Source organism: Pelodiscus sinensis, chromosome 29 (genome assembly GCF_049634645.1).
Source record: "Pelodiscus sinensis isolate JC-2024 chromosome 29, ASM4963464v1, whole genome shotgun sequence".
Taxonomy (NCBI): domain Eukaryota; kingdom Metazoa; phylum Chordata; order Testudines; family Trionychidae; genus Pelodiscus; species Pelodiscus sinensis.
This window is the reverse complement of record NC_134739.1, coordinates 5632542-5654800: the sequence shown is the minus strand read 5'-3', so window position 1 is coordinate 5654800 and position 22259 is coordinate 5632542. Positions and strand designations below refer to the sequence as shown.

Below are 22259 nucleotides of genomic sequence, written 5' to 3'. Positions count from 1 at the left end.
AGGGGGAGCTGGTGGGCTGGTCCAGTGCACGAGAGTTGGAATATATGGGCACCCCTGAATCCATGAGATTCCCCCCAGCCCTGTAACCCCTGGCTACTTTCAGCCATCTGTGTTGGGGTGCCCTTGGCTGCTCTGAGGCCCAAAGAAGGTGTCGTCCCTGCGGACTTGGCCACTAGATAGTTCTCCATCAGTTGAACAGCTGTGGTTGTGCTATCAGGGTGTAGGTATGTAAATACACTTCACTCAGATTGCTCAGGTCTGCTGGATGTTCAACTGTTAGAAGGTGCTTTGTCCATTGTAACTAATTTGACTGTTGTAGGGGTCACAAACTTCGTCAAAACTAAATACCAGAATTGTAAGATATGACCACCGTAGCTTGCAGTTACCATGGGAATGAACAATGCAGAAAGTCAGACTGTTTAATTCAGTTAAAAGAAGAGACCCTATCAGTGCAAATACACTTGAATGGAAGGAGGCTGGTCTTTCAAAGACCTATAGACTTAGCTGGGGCGGGAGGTGAGTCATCAGGCTGCATGCCCTCCAAGTGTGAGCTGGAGAGCATGCAATGACAGAGCTAAAGAAAGGCTCCCTAAGGAGTCCCTCTGCATGTAAATTTACTCCCAGGGATGCTGGAATCTCTTGTGGCTGGACCGTGCTTTGGGCCAAGAGCTGAAATCACTAGGTTTGGCCTAAAGCCAAATCCGCCACAAGCCAGTGGAAGATGCAATGAGCAGTCAGCAGGGTAGTGATGGAGAGGCATTAGGAGTCACCAGCAAAGGGGCAGCAGCGAGGGGCAATGGATGGCCATCAGAGTGGTGCCAGAGAGCAGCGAGCATGTGGATGGCGAGTGACCAGCGGAGTGGGTGAGATGACTCCTACCCCCCCAAACACACACACACTCAGGATGGGAGGTGAACTCTGCAGATCACCTCTGAACTCTGGTCTGCCCTGACCAAGGGCAGAGACTGAGTGGGGTGCAGAGAAGAACTGGGCATATAAATGGGACACTTACAGTGCTTGAGAGCTTGAGAGGAAAAGGACGAGCTGGGACGTTTACTCGTAGGTTTTGTTTGAACTGTGTTTGTGGTGGTTTCCTATGAACTCTGTTTGTGATATTTTCCCAAATTTACTTCTTTCCCCTTTTATTAAAAGTTTCTCTTCTACACTCTTACTCTGTGCTTGCGAGTTGGGAAGCATTGCCACCCGGGGTTTTGTGTGAATTTCCCAGGTTACTGGGTGGGGGCTAGAGACAGTTCTGTGTTGGATGGATGGAGAGGAATCCCTAGATATTGAACCTGTTGCTGGTGCTACCTGGTAGATGGGTTACATACAGTACATATATAGCAGTACAAATAATTATTAAGAGCAATGCTTAAAATGCTTAAAATACAGTGTAATGTTTAACCAAAGTTACAGATAAAAAAGTACACGAGAAGGATTCTTCATTTACTTACCACTGGACCTGTTTTTGCGGTTTGATTTCCCACCTGTAAGAAGCATCTTGAGACTGTTTCGAAACATGGCTGCTCTATACTGCTATGTGCACCCCAAAACCTGTATAAAATAAAACAGATATAATTTGGCTTTCACTTATCAATATGGAAATATTTTGAAAAAACAGTGAGAGAAGCTAAAAATAAAAACTTCAAAGCACTACACACTGACAGCAAAAAATGGAACATAAAACATTAAGGCTTTCTATATTCCCTAAAAATTTAAATCACCACTCCTAAAATCTAACATTTCAAATACCTTTATTCATCGAGACTGACCATGCTCAGTACAATACAGAATTTCTTCAGCACTGTTTGACGTGGGCACTGGCAGTTGATCACTAGGCCAGCTTGGTTTTAATGGGTTGGGAAGGATATGACAGTCAGGCAAGTCATTCTCCAACTATGGCAGGGACTGTGGCTCTGCTCAAACCTATCAATCTTGTTGACACTGACCTACAGACTACAAGGTGCTGTCTATAATTTCAGGGGCCATTAAATATCACATACTTCAGTAAGCTGACATAGTTATTAAACGTACAAAAGGAAAAACAGTAGACTCCAAACTCATAAAAACTTAAGATGACTGATGTTAATAATTAGTATGTTTTCCTCTAAGACAGAGGTCTCCAAATTGTGGGACATTCCCTGAATGTTTGGGGAAGGGCCTTAGCCAGCCCAAATGGGAGGAAAAGGAGAGGGAGTGCCACCCAGTCCTGTTCTGTTTCCATCTCCACTCTGGCCATGGCTCTGCTCCTGGCCCCGGTAATCCTCCCGGTCCCAGCCCCAGTCTTCACCAGCAGCTGCAGCTCTGCTCCCAGCCCCAGCCCTTCCCTCAAGTGCGGCTCCTATCCCCAGCCCCCAGCCACATCACTGGCCATGGCTCCATTCCTAACTCTTCCCACACCCCAAGGAGCAGCCCAACATTGGACCTCTATACCTCTCTACCCCCCACAAGACCCAGGACCCTGCTTCCATTCTTTTCAGAGCAGGCAATTCCATTTTAAAACTAGATTAACTCCGATCCATTCTGTATTCATTAGTATAGTCTTCAATTACGTAATCACTTATTAGTGCTCAATTAATGCAATATATAATACAATTCTTTTACAACCTTGTGTTATACTTCTTGTAGGGTGAGTAAGAAATGAGATAGATTGTACAAAAGTGACTTTTTTTCAAGTACACTCAGTAGCATTCAGAATTCAAAATGTTATATATGTGCATCTAAAGTTGTGAAAAGTCACTGTAATCTGTACTCAGTTACTAGAGAAAAATTATAATTTAAATTAGAGACAGCATTAAAAATGCATACTCACAAGGGAAAGAGTTAAACTTGTGTGGCTGACCTTAATTTTAGCATTTCCTGACTTTGAAGTACCTTCCCCATATGACCGCAAGAATCTTGGAACATGCTTTTATTTTACTTTTAAACAGAGTACAGTGTATGCACTTGTTATGTGTATACGGGTCAGTAACGTCATTTTACATTACTTTTGATGTCCTACATAATATTAGAACTGAAAAGACACCAGTGTTTAGGCTTCCCCTATAACTCCAAAATAAATAATACATCTTTTTAAGAGCAGGTTGTCAGACAATCAGCCATTATGTAAAGCTTCCTATTTGGCAAGCAAATTGAAGATCTTGAACTTTTCTGCTTGGCCACATACACAACAGTCTTAAACAAGAGTTCTGTTGTTACTTTCTACAGATTTGTCATTTCCTAGTTCACTGTCTCTCAACCAGGGAGCCAGAGCCCTCTGGGGTCCAGGTTTCAGGGGGTCTGCCAAGCAGGGCTGGCACTGGACTTGCTTGGGCCCAGTGCCAAAAGCTGAAGCCCCACCACATGGAACTGAAGCCTGGGGCCCTGACCTCTGCCACCTTAGTCTGAAGCTAAACCTACCTTAGGAACTTAGCTTCACAAAGCCCCTTGTGGCATTTGGCCCTGGACATCTGGCCAGCTTGCTATTAAAGTGAACCCTGGCTTTTATATGCAGAAAAAAAATTGTTGTGGGACATGGAGTTTTTATAGCATATTTGGGGATGGGATGAGGGAAAGAAAGAAAAAAAGTCGAGGACTCCTGGTCTAGTTTACTATACAAAAAGCAAAGTTCTGGACTTGGCAAAATCCTCCTCTGATTTCAATACAGTATCAATAATACTATTCCTTTTAATAAATAGTGCTGGACTTGGCAAAATCCTCCTCTGATTTCAATACAGTATCAATAACACTATTCCTTTTAATAAATAGAGCATTTCATTATGGATTTAAGATACTCACATACATACACAATAATCTGTGAAATATCAGGAAGATTAAAAAATCAAAATTACCTGTAAACAGAAGGCAAAAGAGATGCCTGAACATTTTATAGGAGTAATAATCCCAAACCAATTAATCATACAAAAATGAAACAGTCAAAAAATTTAGGCTGATAAAATATGCAATGCTCTATCATTATGAACACAGCACAGCCGAAAGAGTGTCTCAAAGAGGTCACTAACAAAAAGGTCTCTTGGTCCACTAATCCAAATATACTTATCTGGGCTTTAAAACTAGAAGGCAGTACATTTCTCACTCCACCAAGTGCATGTTTACACCACCAATTGAGACTTTGCTGTATCTGAAATTGCAATTAACTCTTAACTTTTCTACAGGTTTACAGCTAAAGAGGCCAAACTGCTATATACTGTAAATCCTCACCTGCTGAAAAAAAGTGTTGTGAAGAGAGAAGTGTTATAGGAAGAGTTAACAGAATGTTCTATCAAGCAAATATAATGATATTTTTTGAGACAGGATTATTCATCAATTTTTGCACCTGTTTTTTCCTTAACTTCTTATACCAAAAGAACATTTTTAAATAAAACATTTATGAGAGCATATGTTTGACCACATGAATACTACCAGGATCCCAATTATTTTATGTCTCCAAAACTACATCATTTCTTAGGGTACATCTAGACTACAGGGTTTTGTCGACAGAAGTTTTGTCGACAGATACTGTCGACAAAGCTTCTGTCGACAAAGAGCGTCTAGACTACATTCAGTTCTGTCGACAAAGCAAGCTGCTTTGTCAACAAAACCCTGTAGTCTAGACACAACCCTACATGCAATAACACCTTCTGTCGACAGAACTCTGTCGACAGAAGGCGTTATGCCTCGTAAAATGAGGTTTACCAGCGTCGACAAAACTGCTGAGTTCTGTCGACGTTATGTCGACAGAACTCAGCGGTAGTGTAGACGCAGGTATAGTTTTGTCGACAAAAGTGGACTTTTGTCGACAAAACTCTGTAGTCTAGACACACCCTTAGACTGCTGCCTGCCTCTCTCTAATGATGCCATTGTTACATGACATGGTTACATGACTATTCGATAGTCCCAGGAGACAGGGCTGCCAGCCAGTGCGCTCCCAGCCCCACTCCTGGGGAACTCCCAGCCACCAGCTCATGCCTCCCTCTCCCCTTACTGCCTCTGTATCTGAGGCAGCAAGGGCGGGAGGGAAATGCATGTAGTTGACAGGATTAACCAACAAGCCCAGGCTTATCAGCTAATCGTCTAATCAACTACACATCGACATCCCTACTGTATATTACCAAAATTCATGAATAACATTCAAATATCCACTTAGATCAGGGGTGGGAAATCTAAGGCCTAGGGGCTGAATCTGGCCCCCAGCTTGTCTGGATCCAGCCCCAAGGCTTAGGGCTCCCCTTCTCCAGCATTAGAGAGCTGGTGCTCTAACTCTACAGCCCATCTAAAGACACCCCCGAGAGATCAGAGTGCCAGCACCCACTCCTCACTGCGGAGGGGGAGCCCTGAGCCTCACAGGCCGGAATCAGGCAAGCCAGATCCAGATCCAACCCACAGGCTTTGCCTGAACAGCTCCTGCACCCCCCTTCCATCCTTACTTTACTCCTGCATCCTACCTCCTATCCAGCCCTCCCACCTCCAGCACCCTACAACCCTCCCAGATGCACCAACCCCCAACCCACTCCTGTACTTTCTCTCCTGCTACCCTATACCCCAAGCCTGCTTCGCAGCAGCCCCCTCCCACACAGTGAACCCCTCATTTCTAGCCCCACCGCAGAACCTAGGGGGTCCCACAAATTCTACTAGCCTTGGCTCCCTTAGGCTCTGGTGTGCAAGGAGAAGAGAAGGGACAATCTGTGCAAACAGATGGGAGAGGCAAGGCCATCATTAAAAAGGCAAAACATTCTCAGAGGAACCACTCCTAAAAGTAACATAGCTCAGATGTTCTGCCTGCTGATGGGTTCAACCAGTCACACTTCTCAATCAGGAGCCCTGTCAGTGAGTATTTTGGTTTTTTGCTTCTCGATTTTGTGCGGGCCCCCGACTGGTTTTCCTGAGGGTCAGTGGCCATCAACCCAAACAAGGATTCCCATCCTTGACTACCCAGCCTGCTTCTTGTACAAGATCATTCCTGCATCAGTGGTTGTACACTACTCTGAACTTTCCCACATGGAGCTCTGTAAGAGGCTCATACAACTGCACATCCTCTAATGTGATATGCCAGCAACACCCATTAATGGACTTAGAAGTAGCCATTCCTCTATAAAGGAATTTCATAAGCAAACTAGAGAGAGTGTGGAATTCACCTTCATATGTAAATGTCTCTCTTGGTCTAAATAAAGACTTGAATTGGTTAACATATAAAATCAGCTTCCCTTACATTCAATACCATATTGCCATCAAAAGCTAGGAAAGGGACACTTCCAATCTGCTCAATTAGCCTCATTAGAACCAGGATTACAATTGACAGGTACTTATTTCTCTCTCTCTCTCTCTCTCTCTCTCTCTCTCTCCCTCCCTCCCTTCTTATTCTGAGGATCCATCTTTTTTTCTCCACTCAAGATCATGTCATCTGAAGAAGTGGGTTTTGCCCACAAAAGCTCATGATGATTGATTAGTCCTTAAGGTGCCACAGGACTACTTGAATTTTTTTAAATGGAAAAAGGGGAAGAAGTAAAAGGAGCCCATCAGAAAACTTAACTAAAATTAAGTATTTTACATACCATGAAAATAGTTGAGGCTCTGCCAATGTCGATAGGAAAGCAAGAGAAACAAGATGCTGTAATGGGATTAGGTGTCAAGGGAGTTGTTATTTAAGGTTTAAAAAAAAATCAGAACAAAACCAAGAAAACTCCCATGCACCCCAAGATACAATCACCCTGTGGGCCTGCCAGTGCATTTTGTGTTTTCTATCAATTTAGATCACTAAATCCTCAGGGCAGTCTGTTTCTTCGTCTGAGCCTTGTACAGTGATGACCACACTTGTAGCATGCAAAAAGTTCATTTTATCAGTTCAGTTGCTGAATGAAGTTTCAGGTTGGTTCTCATTTAAATCAAACCAATTTGTTCAGCCCTAATATAGTTAATTTTTTGTTAAATCACCCCAACACCTTCACCTATTTGTGAAGAATGTCAAAGTCTACAATGATTCAACACCATTTTATCACAAGGAAGAAACAAAACAGCTAGTGAGAAGCCGATATAAATAAAAGTTGTTAATGTCACAGAGCAAAGAAAGATTAATGTAGAGTGAAGAAAAGAAAGAATCAGTTTTGTCAATCATCACAGTTAATAACGATCCACAATGGATGATAATCTGTGATAGATGAGACAAGAACTGTTATGTGTTTCAAGAGAACTTCAGAGTTATGGAACACCTCAAGAATGGAAGTTGTTTATAATGCTGAAATATTTGTAACATTATGACTATTCTTTCAGAAGTTTGCAACTGAACAACTTAATGCAGCTTTAAAAATTTACTGGCATATAGGGTACAATATCAGGAGCAGAACTAGGGCAGTGACTGTTCCCCTTTACTTGGCACTTTTAAGGCCACATCTGGAGTACTGCATCCAATTCCGGGCATGCCCATTGAAAAAACAATCTGGACACATTGGAGTAAGTCCAATGGAGGACAACAAAAATGATTAGGGGTCTGGAGCACATCACTTACAAGGAGAGGCTGAGGGATTTGGACTTACGTAGTCTACAGAAGAGAAGAGTGAGGGAGGATTTGATAGCAGTGTTCAACTACCTGAAAGGGAGTTCCAAAGAGGATGGTAAGAGGCTCTCAGTAGTGACAGATGACAGAAAGAGGAGAAATGGTCTCAAGTTGCAGTGGGGAAGGTCTAGGTTGGATATTAGAAAAACTCTTTCCCTTGGAGGGTGGTAAAGCACTGGAATAGGTTACCTAGGGATGTGGTAGAATCTCCATCTCTCAAGGTTTTTAAGTCCCAGTTTGACAAAGCCCTCACTGGGATGATTTAGTTGGTGTTGGTCCTGCTTTTAGCAGGAGATTGGACTCAATTACCTTCTCGGGTATCTTACAACTCTATGATTCCTTGTCAATTCCACGTTAGGTGTGTGCGTGCCCACATGCACAGCTGCCAGACATTTTTTTCCACCTACTAGTATCTGGAGGGTCGGCAATAGAGCCTTCTGGAGTTTTACGCTCGTGAGCTGGTATATGCCTTACAGCGTCTCAGTTCCTTCTTGACACCATCTCTGACAACAGGGAAGGGGGCAGGTCATGGAATGAACATGACCAATGCCTCTCAAAGAGCAACAGTTGCAAAAAGGTAAATAATTGTTTTTTCTTCTTTGACTGCTTTAACATGTCAATTCCATGTTAGATGATTCAAACAGTAGGAGTAGGTTAGAAGTTCATAGTTGTGCTCTTTGCAACACTTCTTTGCCGAGGTTGGCATCATCCCAGACCTGTTTCTACAGGCATGTTAACAAGAAGAAGGTGATCAGAGAGGATGTGCGGCACCTATTGGATAAAGGAGGTAACCTAGTGACTGATGATGTGGAGAAAGCTGAAGTACTCTTTGCCTCTGTATTCACAGACAAGGTGGGCTCCTGGACTAATGCGCTAAGTGACGCAAGATGGGATGAAGATGGACAGACCTTGATGGGTAAGGAACAGGTTAGGAACTATTTAGAAAAGCTAAACATACACAAATCCATGGGTCCGGACTTAATGCATCCGAGAGTACCGAGGGAGTTGGCAAATCTCATTGAGGAGCCTTTGGCCATTATCTTTGAAAAGTCGTGGAGATCGGGAGAGATCCTGGATGATTGGAAAAAGGCAAATGCAGTGCCCATCTTCAAAAAAGGCAAAAAGGAGGATCCAGGGATCTATAGGCTGGTCAGTCTTACCTCGGTTCCTGGAAAAATCATGGAAGGAATACTTAAGGAATCCATTTTGAGGCACTTGGAGGAGAGGAAAGTGATTAGGAATAGTCAGCATGGATTCACAAAAGGCAAGTCGTGCATGACCAATCTGATTAGCTTCTATGATGAGGTAACTGCCTCTGTAGACATGGGAAAGTCAGCTGATGTGATATACCTTGACTTTAGCAAGGCTTTTGATATGGTCTCCCACAATATTCTTGCCAGCAAGTTAAGGGAATGCGGATTGGATAAATGGACGGTAAGATGGATACAAAGATGGCTAGAAGGCCGGGCCCAACGGGTAGTGATCAATGACTCGATGTCAGGATGGCGGTCGGTTTCTAGCGGAGTGCCCCAAGGTTTGGATCTAGGAAAGGTTTTGTTCAATATCTTTATTAATGACCTAGATGAGGGGATGGATTGCACCCTTGGCAAGTTTGCAGATGACAATAAGCTAGGGGGAGAGGTAGATATGCTGGAGGGCAGGGATAGAGTCCATAGTGACTTAGACAAATTGGAGGATTGGGTCAAAAGAAATCTGATTGGGTTCAACAAGGACAAGTGCAGAGTCCTGCACTTGGGACAGAAGAATCCCAAGCATTGTTACAGGCTGGGGACCAACCGGCTAAGTAGTAGTTCTGCAGAAAAGGACCTGGGGGTTACAGTGGATGAGAAGCTGGATACGAGTCAACAGTGTGCCCTGGTAGCCAAGAAGGCTAATGGCATATTAGGTTGTATTAAGAGGAGCATTGCCAGCAGATCCAGAGATGTCATTATTCCCCTTTATTCGGCTCTGGTGAGGCCACATCTGGAGTATTGTGTCCAGTTCTGGGCCCCCCACTACAAAAAGGATTTGGACGCAGTGGAGAGGGTACAGCGGAAAGCAACCAAAATGATTAGGGGGCTGGAGCATATGACCTATGAGGAGAGGCTGAGGGAGTTGGGTCTGTTTAGTCTGCAGAAGCGAAGAGTGAGGGGGGATTTGACAGCAGCCTTCAAATTCCTAAAGGGAGGTTCCAAAGAGAATGGAGAAAGGCTGTTCTCAGTAGTGACGGATGGCAGAACAAGGAGCAATGGTCTCAAGTTGTGGTGGGAGAGGTCCAGGTTGGATATTAGGAAAAACAATTTTACTAAGAGAGTGGTGAAACACTGGAATGGGTTACCTAGGGAAGTGGTGGAGTCTCCATCCCTAGGGGCGTTTAAGTCTCAGCTTGACAAAGTCCTGGCTGGGTTGATCTAGTTGGGATTGGTCCTGCCTAGAGCAGGGGGCTGGACTTGATGACCTCCTCAGGTCTCTTTCAGCTCTATGGATCTATGTTGGGTGATGACATAATGGGACTCAAAGATATGACTAGATGACCATGCACCAGCTCCGCAGCATGTGGCAGTGCACTCCATATTCTTTATGAAAATATGCTTAAGATATGGCTATGACATCACTGAGATGTACTTTTTGCAAGATCGCTCATGGAAGATCATTGGCAAGATTATGATTAACTGAATGCGATTATACAATTTGTATGCCTGTATCATTTCTGAATCTGAAGTTAGAAATATTGACCACACATCTAAATTTCCAATGTGCTACTTTGGGTATCAATCTCAGCTAGCCCTTCTTGTACAACAATGAAAAAGCCAGACAATGCTGATGGCCCATTGGCCAAGATAATGGACTCCAAAAGAATTTAGTCTTCCTGTACATGCTCCACAGAGCATGTGAGTTACGGCTGTCACAGCCTTATAGAGACATGGGTCAGGGTTACCTGATACTGGACCTCCCCTCTCCCTTTTTGGAATACCACTGTTTTTCCACTGGAAGACAAAGGTTGCCCACCTTACACAAAATTTCTATAAGGCAGGGGACCGACAGCTTTGTGGTTCTTTTCTACCTCTCCACCCAAAGAAACACTGAAAAACATCTACAAGAGAGAATTAAACTGGACAGGGAGATTTGCACCCAAGCTGGAAGAGCATCCAGCTTGTGAGTAATAATACCTGAAGTTACATATTGCAGGCCATTGAAGCTGGTTTTCAATACTCTCTGTGATTTCCCTGTGACATCTGGGAAGAGAAATTACTATTTGTAGACAATTTCATTAGGCAAGGAAGATATCCTGTGTTTTTTCCTTAAAAATCTGCTTTATTCTGTTTTATATACCTTATATTCACTAAAAGCCACCTTTTGTAGTTAATAAAGGTATTTCTTATTTATAACATAACCTAGTTTCTACAGGTCATACCAGGGGGAGAGTGGGAGGAGAGAGAAAGGTTGTGCATATCTTCCTCCGCATTCAGGGAAGAGGCAAATTTCATATAACTTTGGGTCTGTACTACACGGGAGACGGAAACCTCCATGTTTTGGCAAGTCCCTTAAGCTGAACTGATTTCAGTATCTGTGTTGTTCTGTAGTTGGGTGTGGCCATGCCTGTGTGTGTGCTAAAGGAGGCTTAATGACCTGACTCACCAAGACAGAGTAAAAAGGTACCCAGACTAGTGGAACAGACAGACTCAGTGGTATCTGAGAACCTCAGGTAGCATCCCAAAAGGGACAACCTGTCACAATGGCATACTTCAGCAGGACAGTGAACACAGGAACAGCTTATTGCCCTGAAACACTGATGGTGATTTTGAATGACTTTTAAGTGTATTGGCTAGGACAGACAATATGGTTTACTGGTTTATTATTTTCTGTTTGTTTAATTCATGTAATGGAAGTAGAGGCAGTTAAGCAAAAAGATGAGTGAAAATAGTGAAACAGTTGCAAAGCTGGAGCTCCTCAGATTCCAGACAGAGAAAAGGTAGATGAACACCATAGACAGGTGGAATTAAGTAAATTGCAGATAACAGAACAGGAAGTGAAAGAACCCAGACAGAAAGTAGGCCACAAGAGAACCAAGTAAGCTCAGAAGCAAGCTATGGAGCTATAAGCCAAAGAAATGGAGGAGAGAGGTGGCAGATCCACAGGTACAGGGCATCCCCACTGTAAGTTGCTCTGGTATACATCTGTTCCTCACTAAAGTCGTTGATGCTTGTAGGAACAGATACATTGTAAGTCCTCCCATTCCCCACTCTTAAGTTGAGCAAATCGATAGATAGATAGATAGATAGATAGATAGATAGATAGATAGATAGATAGATAGATAGATAGATAGATAGATAGATAGATAGATAGATAGATAGATAGATAGATAGATAGATAGATAGATAGATAGATAGATATGCAAATGGAAGTCAGCAGTAGAAAAAAAATTCCCCACTTTAAGTTGTTCAAGTTTTTTGGAATATATCTTGGATTTATAGCGAGCACAGTCTGTATTTTAAATCCATACTTATGTGAAGAAGGCTATGCTTTGGTGGAATAGCCCATCATGACAGCCAGAGGTAACACTCATAGTTAATTACAGCAGAACTTAATACAGGCCGATATCCACAAAGAGATGATCCTCAGACGAAACCAGTGGGCATTTCATCCTGTTTTCCACAACAACGAAGCGCTGAGTCAACTTATGGAAGGATTTAGTTAGTCCTTTCAAACACATCATCACAGAATCAAAGAATACTAGAACTGGAAGGGACTTCGAAAGATCATCAAGTCTATTCCCTTGCCCTCATGGCAGGACCAAGCACTGTCTAGATCAGGGCTACTCAACATGCAGTCCACAGCATGTTTGTTTGCGGCCTGCGGTGAAGCTTGGGTTTACACAGGGCTCAACATGCAGCCTGCAGGTGGGAGCCAAAACAAAAAAGTAATCAATATAATGGTCTTCTATTGATATGCAATTTAGTAGTTAAATTCCTGGACTGTCATTGCTCATTGAAAGTGCTGTCATATGGGTGGAAATTGAGTAAATATTGCATTTTATTAATATCAGCAGAACTGACTTAAATGGGGCCTGTGTGTTGTATACTCCTGCCTTAACCTTTGTATTCATGCCTGTCAGTGTGAAAGAAGCTATTTGAATATATCCTTGCATGTATATGCAACTACACGTAAGTTGTGGCTCTCGGCATGTGCTTGTGAGTATCATTGTGGCCCCCTGGGCTTCCAAAGTTGAGTAGCCCTGGTCTAGAACATCCCTAATAGATGTCTATTCAGCCTGCTCTTAAATATCTCCAGGGATTGAGATTCCACAATCTCCCTGGACAATTTATTCAAGTGTTTAACCACCCTGACCATTAGAAAGTTTTTCCTAATGTCCAACCTAAACTTTCCTTGCTGCAATTTAAGCCTTTTGCTTCTTGTCCTATCATCAGAGGTAAAAGAGAACAATTTTTCTCCCTCCTCCTTGTAACACCCTTTTAGATACTGGAAAACTACTAACATGTCCCCTCTTAGTCTTCTCTTTTCTAAACTAAACAAGCCCAATGCTTTCAGTCTTCCTTCACAAGGCATGTTTTCTATATTTTTAATCATTTTTGTTGCTCTTCTCTGGATCTTCTCCAATTTCTCCACGTCTTTCTTGAAATGTGATGCTCAGAACTGGACACAATACTCCATATAGAAATGTAGAAACCTAAGGCCCATCTATCAACTAAAGAGTGCAGCCTGCATTCCTCGTTAAATGGGTAGGTCTTTGGGAGGAAGATGTCCTGATTACAGAAGAACTGCGAGACCCTCTTTGGTAAGAATGCCAGATGGGTACACAGCGAGACCTTATCCTTATAGAAAATCATGTAAAGGGGTTCTGATGTAAATGCTCTGATCTTAGACACTGATCAGGCTGAAATTATCACCATCAGGAAGGTGGCATTCAGTGAGAGGCGCAGCAGGGAGCATGATGCCAATGTCTCAAAGGGTGGACTCTTTAACCAAGAGAGAACTAGATTTAAGTCCCTCAGAGGGATTGGGTAGTGGAATTGAGGGTAGAGACTTTCCAAGGCTTTTGGGAACCTGAGCCTCGTTTCCTAAGAAAACAACGTATCTGCCCTGGATCAGAGGATGAAAGGGCAAGATAGCAGCCAAGTGCACCTTTACTGATGAAATGGCCAAGCCTTGGAGTTTCACATAAAGAAGTCCAAAACTGATTGATCCGAAGCCCAACAGATAAAGCATTTCCAGTTGGCCAGGTAGGTTGCCCAGGTACAGGACTTCCTGTTATCCACCAGGATGTGCTGGATAAGTGCCAAGCAGATATGTTCCTTTAGCATTCAGTCACACAGAATTTATGCTGGCAGATGAAGGGACACTAGGGTTGGGTGAAGGAGATGACCTTAGTTCCATGAGAGTAAGTTAGGCCAAATGTAAACTGAGGCACAAGTCTGACACTGAACAAACTGCTTAGAATGACTAACTACACAGTCAAGAATTAAACCCTTTACTCTCTGACCCTTGTTGTAAATCTATATACCACTTTGCCGCCTCAGTTTTAGACTCCACATGTTCTGGAGCATTGGACATTCCTTCCTAAAAACTCTAGGCTCCATTTTCAGAGATACAGAACTCTAGGAAGTGAGTAAAAATTGCACATGCCAAACACCTCTGAAAAATCAAGTTTGGAAGTCTTCCACATACCACAAAAGAGGAATCCATATTAGACAAATTTCTTCTCCAACCCATCATTATTTCTGTTGTGATGTAAGCACACAAACGTGTATATGATAATTTACATTAGGATAGTATATGTACAGAATTTCTATACTCAGTGAAATATGTATTTTTGCTCTGATAGGTACCCTAATTACTATATACCTCCAACGGATTTCATTGTTTACAGTCTTCACATACATGTAAACTGGCTCCCAAAAACAAAGGTGAAAGATTTTTTCTTTTAATTTCTGCGTTCACTCACTTTCAAGGCTATGATTTTGGAAAGAGGGAATGTCTTACCAGTGTCTTTAAAAAAAACTATGAAACCAGGGGATAGGAACAGAGAATAACTATCCTTCAGAGTATTTTTTAAATTATATACTAATTAGAAGCAGAAGCAGTTTAAATTTCTTTTGAGTATTTAATTAATGTACTAATTAGAAAGCAAAAACAGTTTAAGCAAAGTACTGCAACCCTTAGGGCGGGTGAGAGGAAGGGGGATAGGGCCTAGTCAAGGATACCCTGCCTCCACCAGCTCCCCTTGAATCCAGAATTGTGCAAGGGAGATGCAAACACCCCTCTGGGGACACTATGATCTTTGTTACATCCTCCTAGGTGGTCAATCGGAAAAAAGTGAAGGGTGAAGACAGTCAGAGAATGCAGAGCAGTAACACAAAAAAGCAGAGAACATCAGATACTGACAATGTCACAAGTTTTCTATGGTTTCCAGTCTGTCCTCTCCCTCAGTCTCTTCATCTCAGCCTTGTCCTTCCTTTCCTCCTTCTCACCAGCATATTTCTTATATGTCCTCCCACCATTCCTAGTTTTCCTGCCTAGCTTCCCCACTCCTCACTAAATCACATTCAAATGATTTAGAAGCCAAACGGGAGCATTGACAGTTTACTTGAAAACCATCCCACTTTAGCAAAGCTTTTGATACAGTTTCTCACAATATTCTTGCCAGCAAGTTAAGGGAGTATGGGTTGGATAAATAGACTGTAAGATGGATAGAAAGCTGGCTAGACTGTTGGACCCAACTGGTAGTGATCAACGGCTCGATGTCAGGTTGGCAGTTGGTTTCTAGCAGAGTACCCCAAAGATCTGTTCTTGGACCAGTTTTGTTCAACATTTTTATTAATGACCTGAATGAGGGGATGGATTGCACCCTCAGCAAGTTTGCAGATGACACTAAGCTAGGGGGAGAGGTAGATACACTGGAGGGCAGGGATAGGGTCCAGAGTGACCTAGACAGATTAGAGCAGTGGTCTCCAACCTTTTTACACCCAAGATCACTTTTTAAGTGGCAGAGCAAGCCAAGATCTACCTTCCCTCCCATTTCTTAAAGCTCCACCCCTTCCTTGAAGCCCTGCCCTCTCTGTTCACCTCCTCTCTATCACTTGCTAACCCCAACCCTTACACTGCTGCTTTTTCCCCCCCAATTCTTCTGTAGGAAGAAGTTTTTCCAACATTTGGCCTGTCTAGACTTGACCAAATGTCAGAAAAAACCCTTCTTTCGAAGCCCCCTTATTCCTCGTGGAAAGAAGAATATAGGGGTGACCGAAAGATCATGTTTGCTCTTCCACTAAAAGAAGTGGAAGAACAAACGCATCCCTGGATGCAGAAGAGTTTTTCTGGGGTAGGTCCGGAATCCTGAAAAACTCCTGCAGTGTAGCCGTACCCTCACTGGGTTGAGACAGGATGTGTAGGCTCCAGGGTGGGAATGAGGGATTTGGGTGCGGGAAGAGATGAGAGGTGCAAGCTCTGGGAGGAAATCTGGATGCAGGAGGAAGTGGATAAGGGAATGCTGGCTTGGGGAGGGAGTTCCACGCCGGGCAGTGTTGGGGTCAGATGTAGGGTTAGGGTACTAAGTAAGCCACAGACCCCTACCTTTGACAGGAAGGACTGAAGAGAATACCACCTGTGCTCTGAACTCCTTCACCTGTACTCCCAGAGCCCTAGTCACTCTTGATCTGCTCAAGGGCACACCTTGCAGTATCATTAGAACCCAATGGATGAGTAGCATATTGTGGTAGTCAGAGGGCTGGATAATCATCGGCAATACCTCTGTAATGTCTCAGATAAGGGACCCTGCCAGGCAGCATACCTCCCAAGATATGTCAGGGCGACAGATGGGTGCCTCCATCCCGCTCAGAAAAGAGTCTCCAGCCACCACTAACCTATGCTTCCTCCTCACAGTGACGACTGCAGACCTTCCTCAGCCTCAGCTCTCTCTTCTCATGAATACTCTCAAGGAATTCCTTATGGACTTGGATGCTCCTCAGCCTACCCACCTCCTCCTGTAGCTCTCCCACCTGCTTCCTGGGAGATTCCACCAGCAGGCACCTTTCACATAGGATGGTCTCCCCAGCCTGGATTTCAGTAAGTGGGAATTGCAAGCCACAGCCCTGCAAAACTACACCAGGATCTGAAGTAAAGGCATCCATCATCAGGTCTGTCTGGCTACGGGTACAGGCAGAGGAGACAGGAGCAGTACTAGCACAGGTGTTGTGGGGCTTCCTAACCATATTGGGACTCCCTCTCAAACTCCTCTGTCTGCAGCCCCCTATCCACTGCCCCCTGTCCACTTCACTCCCCTAGTCACTCTGCCTCTGGCTTTTAAAGCCTCCTCATCTAGGTCAGGACTACTCCCTTGTTAGCCTCACAGAGGAGTCTGATCACAAGGCTGAGTGAGGCTGTTCAAAGGGAATAAAGGGAACAAAGGATCAAACACTCCGGCTACATCTACACTGGCATGATTTTCCGGAAATGCTTTTAACGGAAAAGTTTTCCGTTAAAAGCATTTTCGGAAAAGCGCGTCTAGATTGGCAGGACACTTTTCCGGAAAAGCACTTTTTCCGGAAAAGCGTCCGTGGCCAATCTAGACACGCTTTTCCGCAAAAAAGCCCCGATCGTCATTTTCGCGATCGGGGCTTTTTTGCGGAAAACAGTACTGTGCTGTCTACACTGGCCCTTTTCCGGAACAGTTTTCTGGGAAAAGACTTTTGCCCGAACGGGAGCAGCATCGTTTTTCCGGAAAAGCACTGATGATTTTACATTAGCTCATCAGTGCTTTTACGGAAATTCAAGCGGCCAGTATAGACAGCTGGCAAGTTTTTCCGGAAAAGCGGCTGATTTTCTGGAATAACTTGTCAGTGTAGACACAGCCTCCGAGACACCCAATTCCAACTGCCACACTAAATGAAATCACTTGCAACAGAAACAGAGACAGAAACAAACTGCAAACAGTCAAGCAAACTCACTCACACACCAAAGCTAGTAAACTCTCCTGGTGGCCTGTTCAGCAGTGGGATCTGCGCTCCCTCTTATACTCCCCTGTCTCCATGTCTGCAGCCCCCTCCCGCCCCCCCATCAACTTCAGTTCGATGACTCTGGACCATTGATAAGTACTCTCTGGAAATGGTTATCTGATCAGTTATGCCCTATCTAGGTTGTATTTCTCTAGTTTATTTATGAGAAAAGTCACGAGAGACTGTATCAAATGCTTTATTAAAAATCTAGGTATACCATATCTACCGCTTCCTCCTTATCCAACAAGGCTTGTTATCCTATCAAAAGAAACTATCGGGTTGGTTTGACAAGATTTGTTTGTTATAAATCTATGCGGCTACTTAGCACCTTAGCTTCCAGATGTTTGCAAATGAATTCCTTATTAATTTCCTCCATTATTTTTCACATGCCTGACCCTGACCCTGACTGCAGGGAGAAAGAACCCAATGAATCACAAACTTCTGCTACATTTCTTTACAAATCTCAGGTGTTGCAGTAAATAGATGAACAATCCTCTTATGAAAAGACTGACGCTCATGTTGCTCCTAAAATAGAGTGTTTTTTATCCTTAATCTGGCTCATATGTAGTTGAGAAGCAAAGTCTGAAAGTGTCTCTGGAGGAAAGAAACACTGCCTGCAGAATAAAAAAAGAATAGATGACATCTAAGTAACAGAGACTCAGATGCTGAAAGTTAGAAAAGACCTTCAAAAAATACATCCGTATTAGACAGAGCAGAAATTTTCATTCAGTTAAATGACTAAAACAATGAAAATGCTGCATCATGACTTAATTGTCAATCTAGTTATGATACACTATGGTAATTTTAAAGAAATGCAATTATGATATGCTATAGGAGGAATTACTATGAGGCGACAAAAGATGGCCCTTTTCTTAGCTCAGATAGACTTATCTAATTTTTCTCACAACGCAGATACAAGACAAGCACTGAAAGGCTGGAAAACAAATGATGGCAATGACACCATCAGCATATTGATAAGTCTCCATAGAATAAAAGTTCTCTCTTACAATTGAAAACCACAATCTAATTTATTTCAAGACCAACACTATATGTTTCTTACTAAGCTAAGTTTCATTTACCTATACATTAAAAAACATTAAACATAACAAAAAGTTCATGTAACTTTCTCTTTTGATCTACCCTAATTTATAGAAATACCCGGGGCACACACTGTTATGTTAGAAAAACAAAGTAAAGAAAGTTTTGAAAAATAAGTAAGGACATATGATGTTGAGATTTACCTTTCTGTTCATAATTATCTCTTGTGCTTGATGGGTGGAAGTTTTCAACCTAAATTTTTCATAGAACACATAGTTTTAACAGAATTAGCTGTTTTTTCTTTGCCTTTTGTTTAAAAAAAACTCTTATACTCTCTATCACGAATCTCTGGAGTTAAATCTCTTGCAAAAACTTTAAAATAAAGATAAAAGCTTTGTCTTTGAAAGGTACCTTATAAATCAGCATGTTTCCATTTAGCTCAATTAGTGATGCCAAGGTACTCCAAGTGAAAATTAGGCTCAAACACAATCTCTAAAAATCCTTTTCAAAGGTCAATTGAGTAAATTCATTTTACAATTTTCATGCAAATCTTAGGAGCAACATATTGTGCTATAATGAAAATAAGTATGTTATGCTGAATATAAGACCATATGGTAGTTCACATGTGCTTTATCTACACTGTTAATCTTTTCCTTATGAAGCTTGTTAAAAAAGCTTAAATGTATTATGTGTTTCCAAGTTTTCTTGTAAGACATTTTTATCAGTTCCTAAATTCAAATGACCGTCTATTAAAACATGGGTGCTTCTTTTAATGACACACGGCACTTAGCTCATATATTGACAAAAAGAACTTCTCTAATGTGCAAAGATCACTCTCAGAGAGCTGTAAGTTCTCCAAATTTTTCTTATAACTTAGTTTTAGAATAAGGTTTCCAATCACTCTTCACTATGTATTATTATAAATGTGTCATATCTATAGCAAAAGTATATACATAGGAATATGTCAGCTGGCTTAGAATGCCTATAAATAAAGCTTTTCTGGTGCAAAAATAACCCTCTCAACTGAAATGTATCTATATTAGCAATTTAGAAGAAAAATTATTTGTTAAATGACAAAAGTTTGAGTTTTCCATTTTAAACTTACTTTAAATAATCTAGTTTAGTAACAACACCCTAAATTTGAAATAAGATACACAATTTATGTAGTGCAAACTGTGTATCTTATTTCGAAACTATTTCAAAATAGCTTTGTGACGGGGTGAGGCAACCCCGCACTAAGGGTGCCCCCCCTCCCACCGAGGCAGGGAGAAGCGGCGCAGCTTTTCCCACCGCTGCCAAGGACACGGTCGGCGGGGCAGCCTGGATGCGCCGCTCGGCAGGCGGCTTAGCCGGCGCGGACCCGAACACCACAGGGGTTGATGGGGTGAGGCAACCCCACACGGAGGGTGCCCCCCCCCCCAGCGAGGCAGGGAGAAGTGGCGTAGCTTTTCCTGCTGCCGCCGAGGACGCGGTCGGCGGGGCAGCCGGGACACACCACTCGGCAGGCGGCTTGACTGGCGCGGCCCCGAGCACCGCGGGGGAAGTGCTCCCCGTGCCGGGAGAGACGGTGGCAACAGGGGAGGAACGCCACCCCACCAGCCTCGGAGCAGGCGGCCCCGCAGAGGCCCCCGGACAGCCCTCTTCCCCACTGATGCCGGCGGCAAGGAGGACGCCGGGGGTGAGTAACGACAGCAGGGGAGAAGAGGGTGGAGCCGCGGGCGAACGCAGGTGCAGGCGTTCTGGAAGGGACGGGGCGGCACCCTCCCCAGGTATAAAACCCGCACAGTCAGGACGGGAAGGGCAGGCGAGGAGGAGGACGCCGGATGAAGGGACTGAGAGGCACGAGGAAGCAGTGGGACAAGCCGACTGGTGAGCGGACGAGCGAGGGCGTGAGGAAGCAGCCCAGGGTGGGTGCATACTGGAGCCCGCGGGCTGATGTGTTGAGGCTCCGTGCCCCATCAGCCAGGTCGGGGGAGAGAGGTTAGTCTCCCCCGCCTTAGGGCCCTGGGCTGGGGTCTGGAGAGAGGGAGGGCCCGGACCCCCCTCACCTCCTTGCTCGAGGGATCGTCTGGGTGACCGAAGGAAGGGTGACCGGGCACCATTTAATGAAGACCGGGAGTGACTGAGACAGCGAACAGGATGGCGGGACTGCCTGGGACGGGGTGAGCCCCTGTACCCTGTAACAAGCTTATTTTGAAATTTGGCACATCTACAAAGCACCACATTTCGAAATAATGCACTATTTTGAGCCATCCCTTATCCCCTCATCCAACGAGGTTTACCGGGATGGCAAAATAACATTTTTCAAACTAAGAAGTGACTCATTCCCACAAGACCTCAAGGTAGGTGAAATTTTGTAAATATAATTATATCAGAAATAACATCTGATTGTGAAGGTCCCTAAAAGCAAACCAATCAACAGAAGGTACCTGATTTTAAATACATTCACAATTTACTAAGAATTATGATCTTGTCTTCCTGGTGACACATTACCCATAAATTTAACTTGAAGAAATACAGTAAAATCATTTTTGAGGAACAAATGGCCAAGTTACTTTATTTTTCTTGGCATCATCAAATGGAAATATTACACAGAGGTTACAAGGACTAAACATCAGTTGAATTCCTAGGCAGAGAAACTCAAAAATTCAATTGGAAGGCTTTTCCCTACAGGAAAGATATTTTTGAAATTTACTGGTGTTTTCATTTCTTGCATATGTGCATATCTATATGCATGCATTATGCACTGTTCCAAGATTTATGATAGCAGTATGTGTTACTAGCGGATTGTAATTCTAGAATTGAAATAAACAGAAAGTAGACACATTGCAGAAGGTAGTTTTTAAACTCTTTATAATTCATACAAAACTTTCTATATTTAAAACAGAAATGGAAGCCATGTTGATTTTAATACTAGGAACACTACCCGGGGCATGCAAGGGAGAGAGAGAGGTACTTTTTTTTTTTAAATCAGGGTCCATGGCAGCTAACTTTGAATTGTTGATCAAAGCGGTCAGGCTGGGCATTATGGGACATTTCCTGGAAACCAACTAAAGTGATTAAGGCAAACATGGTGTTTAAGGAAAAGAGAAAGGTCTCTCTTACGGGTGGAAGTATTGAAATCAGGCATTTTCCCCAACAAAACTCGTTTCACCTGTGCATACACTCATGGCTGTATTACCAATAGGCAATTTTTGGTGGAAAAATTGGTAGTGTAGACCAAGCCTGTGCTAGCAAACAAAACATTTGTGTTTAGGTTAAACTGCTATTTCTTTCTTTCAAAAGAGTAAAGAAATAAATACTCATCCAGGATAGGTCATAAAAAAACCTATTTGTGCTGAAGACATGGGAAACTTAGGTGATATATATATATATATATTAGTTCTTAAATATTAGTTGATCTCTTAATTTTCTCTTAATTTCCATAGCTTACTGAGACTAAATGTCCTTCAACATCCAGTGACCTTGTCAGATCAAAGTTCCAGGTAACCCTCTTACTTCCAAACTCAGAAATCCTGGCACCAATTCAGGGTCTAACACCAAATAAGTCCTGTTAGAAGACTTGTAGACCGTTTGAAGGCAACAGAAGACAACTACTAACCCTGTCCTTAATTTAACTACTGCTTGCAAAACACGGAACTTTGTTGTATTTCACATATTACTTCAATTTGTCATATAACCTC

At 43.1% G+C, this 22259-nt stretch overlaps 1 protein-coding gene across 12 annotated transcripts in view; it reads right to left on the bottom strand.

Annotated features, from left to right (window-relative positions):
- The window catches only part of TANC2 (tetratricopeptide repeat, ankyrin repeat and coiled-coil containing 2), a 711362-nt gene that overhangs the window by 522410 nt on the left and 166693 nt on the right, over positions 1-22259 (bottom strand). For all 12 annotated transcript variants that reach the window (XM_075911616.1, XM_006125755.4, XM_075911614.1 and 9 more), the window contains one exon: positions 1455-1554. In XM_075911616.1, the coding sequence (XP_075767731.1) occupies positions 1455-1521 (67 nt within the window). In that variant the 5' untranslated portion in view covers positions 1522-1554. The remainder of the gene's footprint in view (positions 1-1454; positions 1555-22259) is intronic.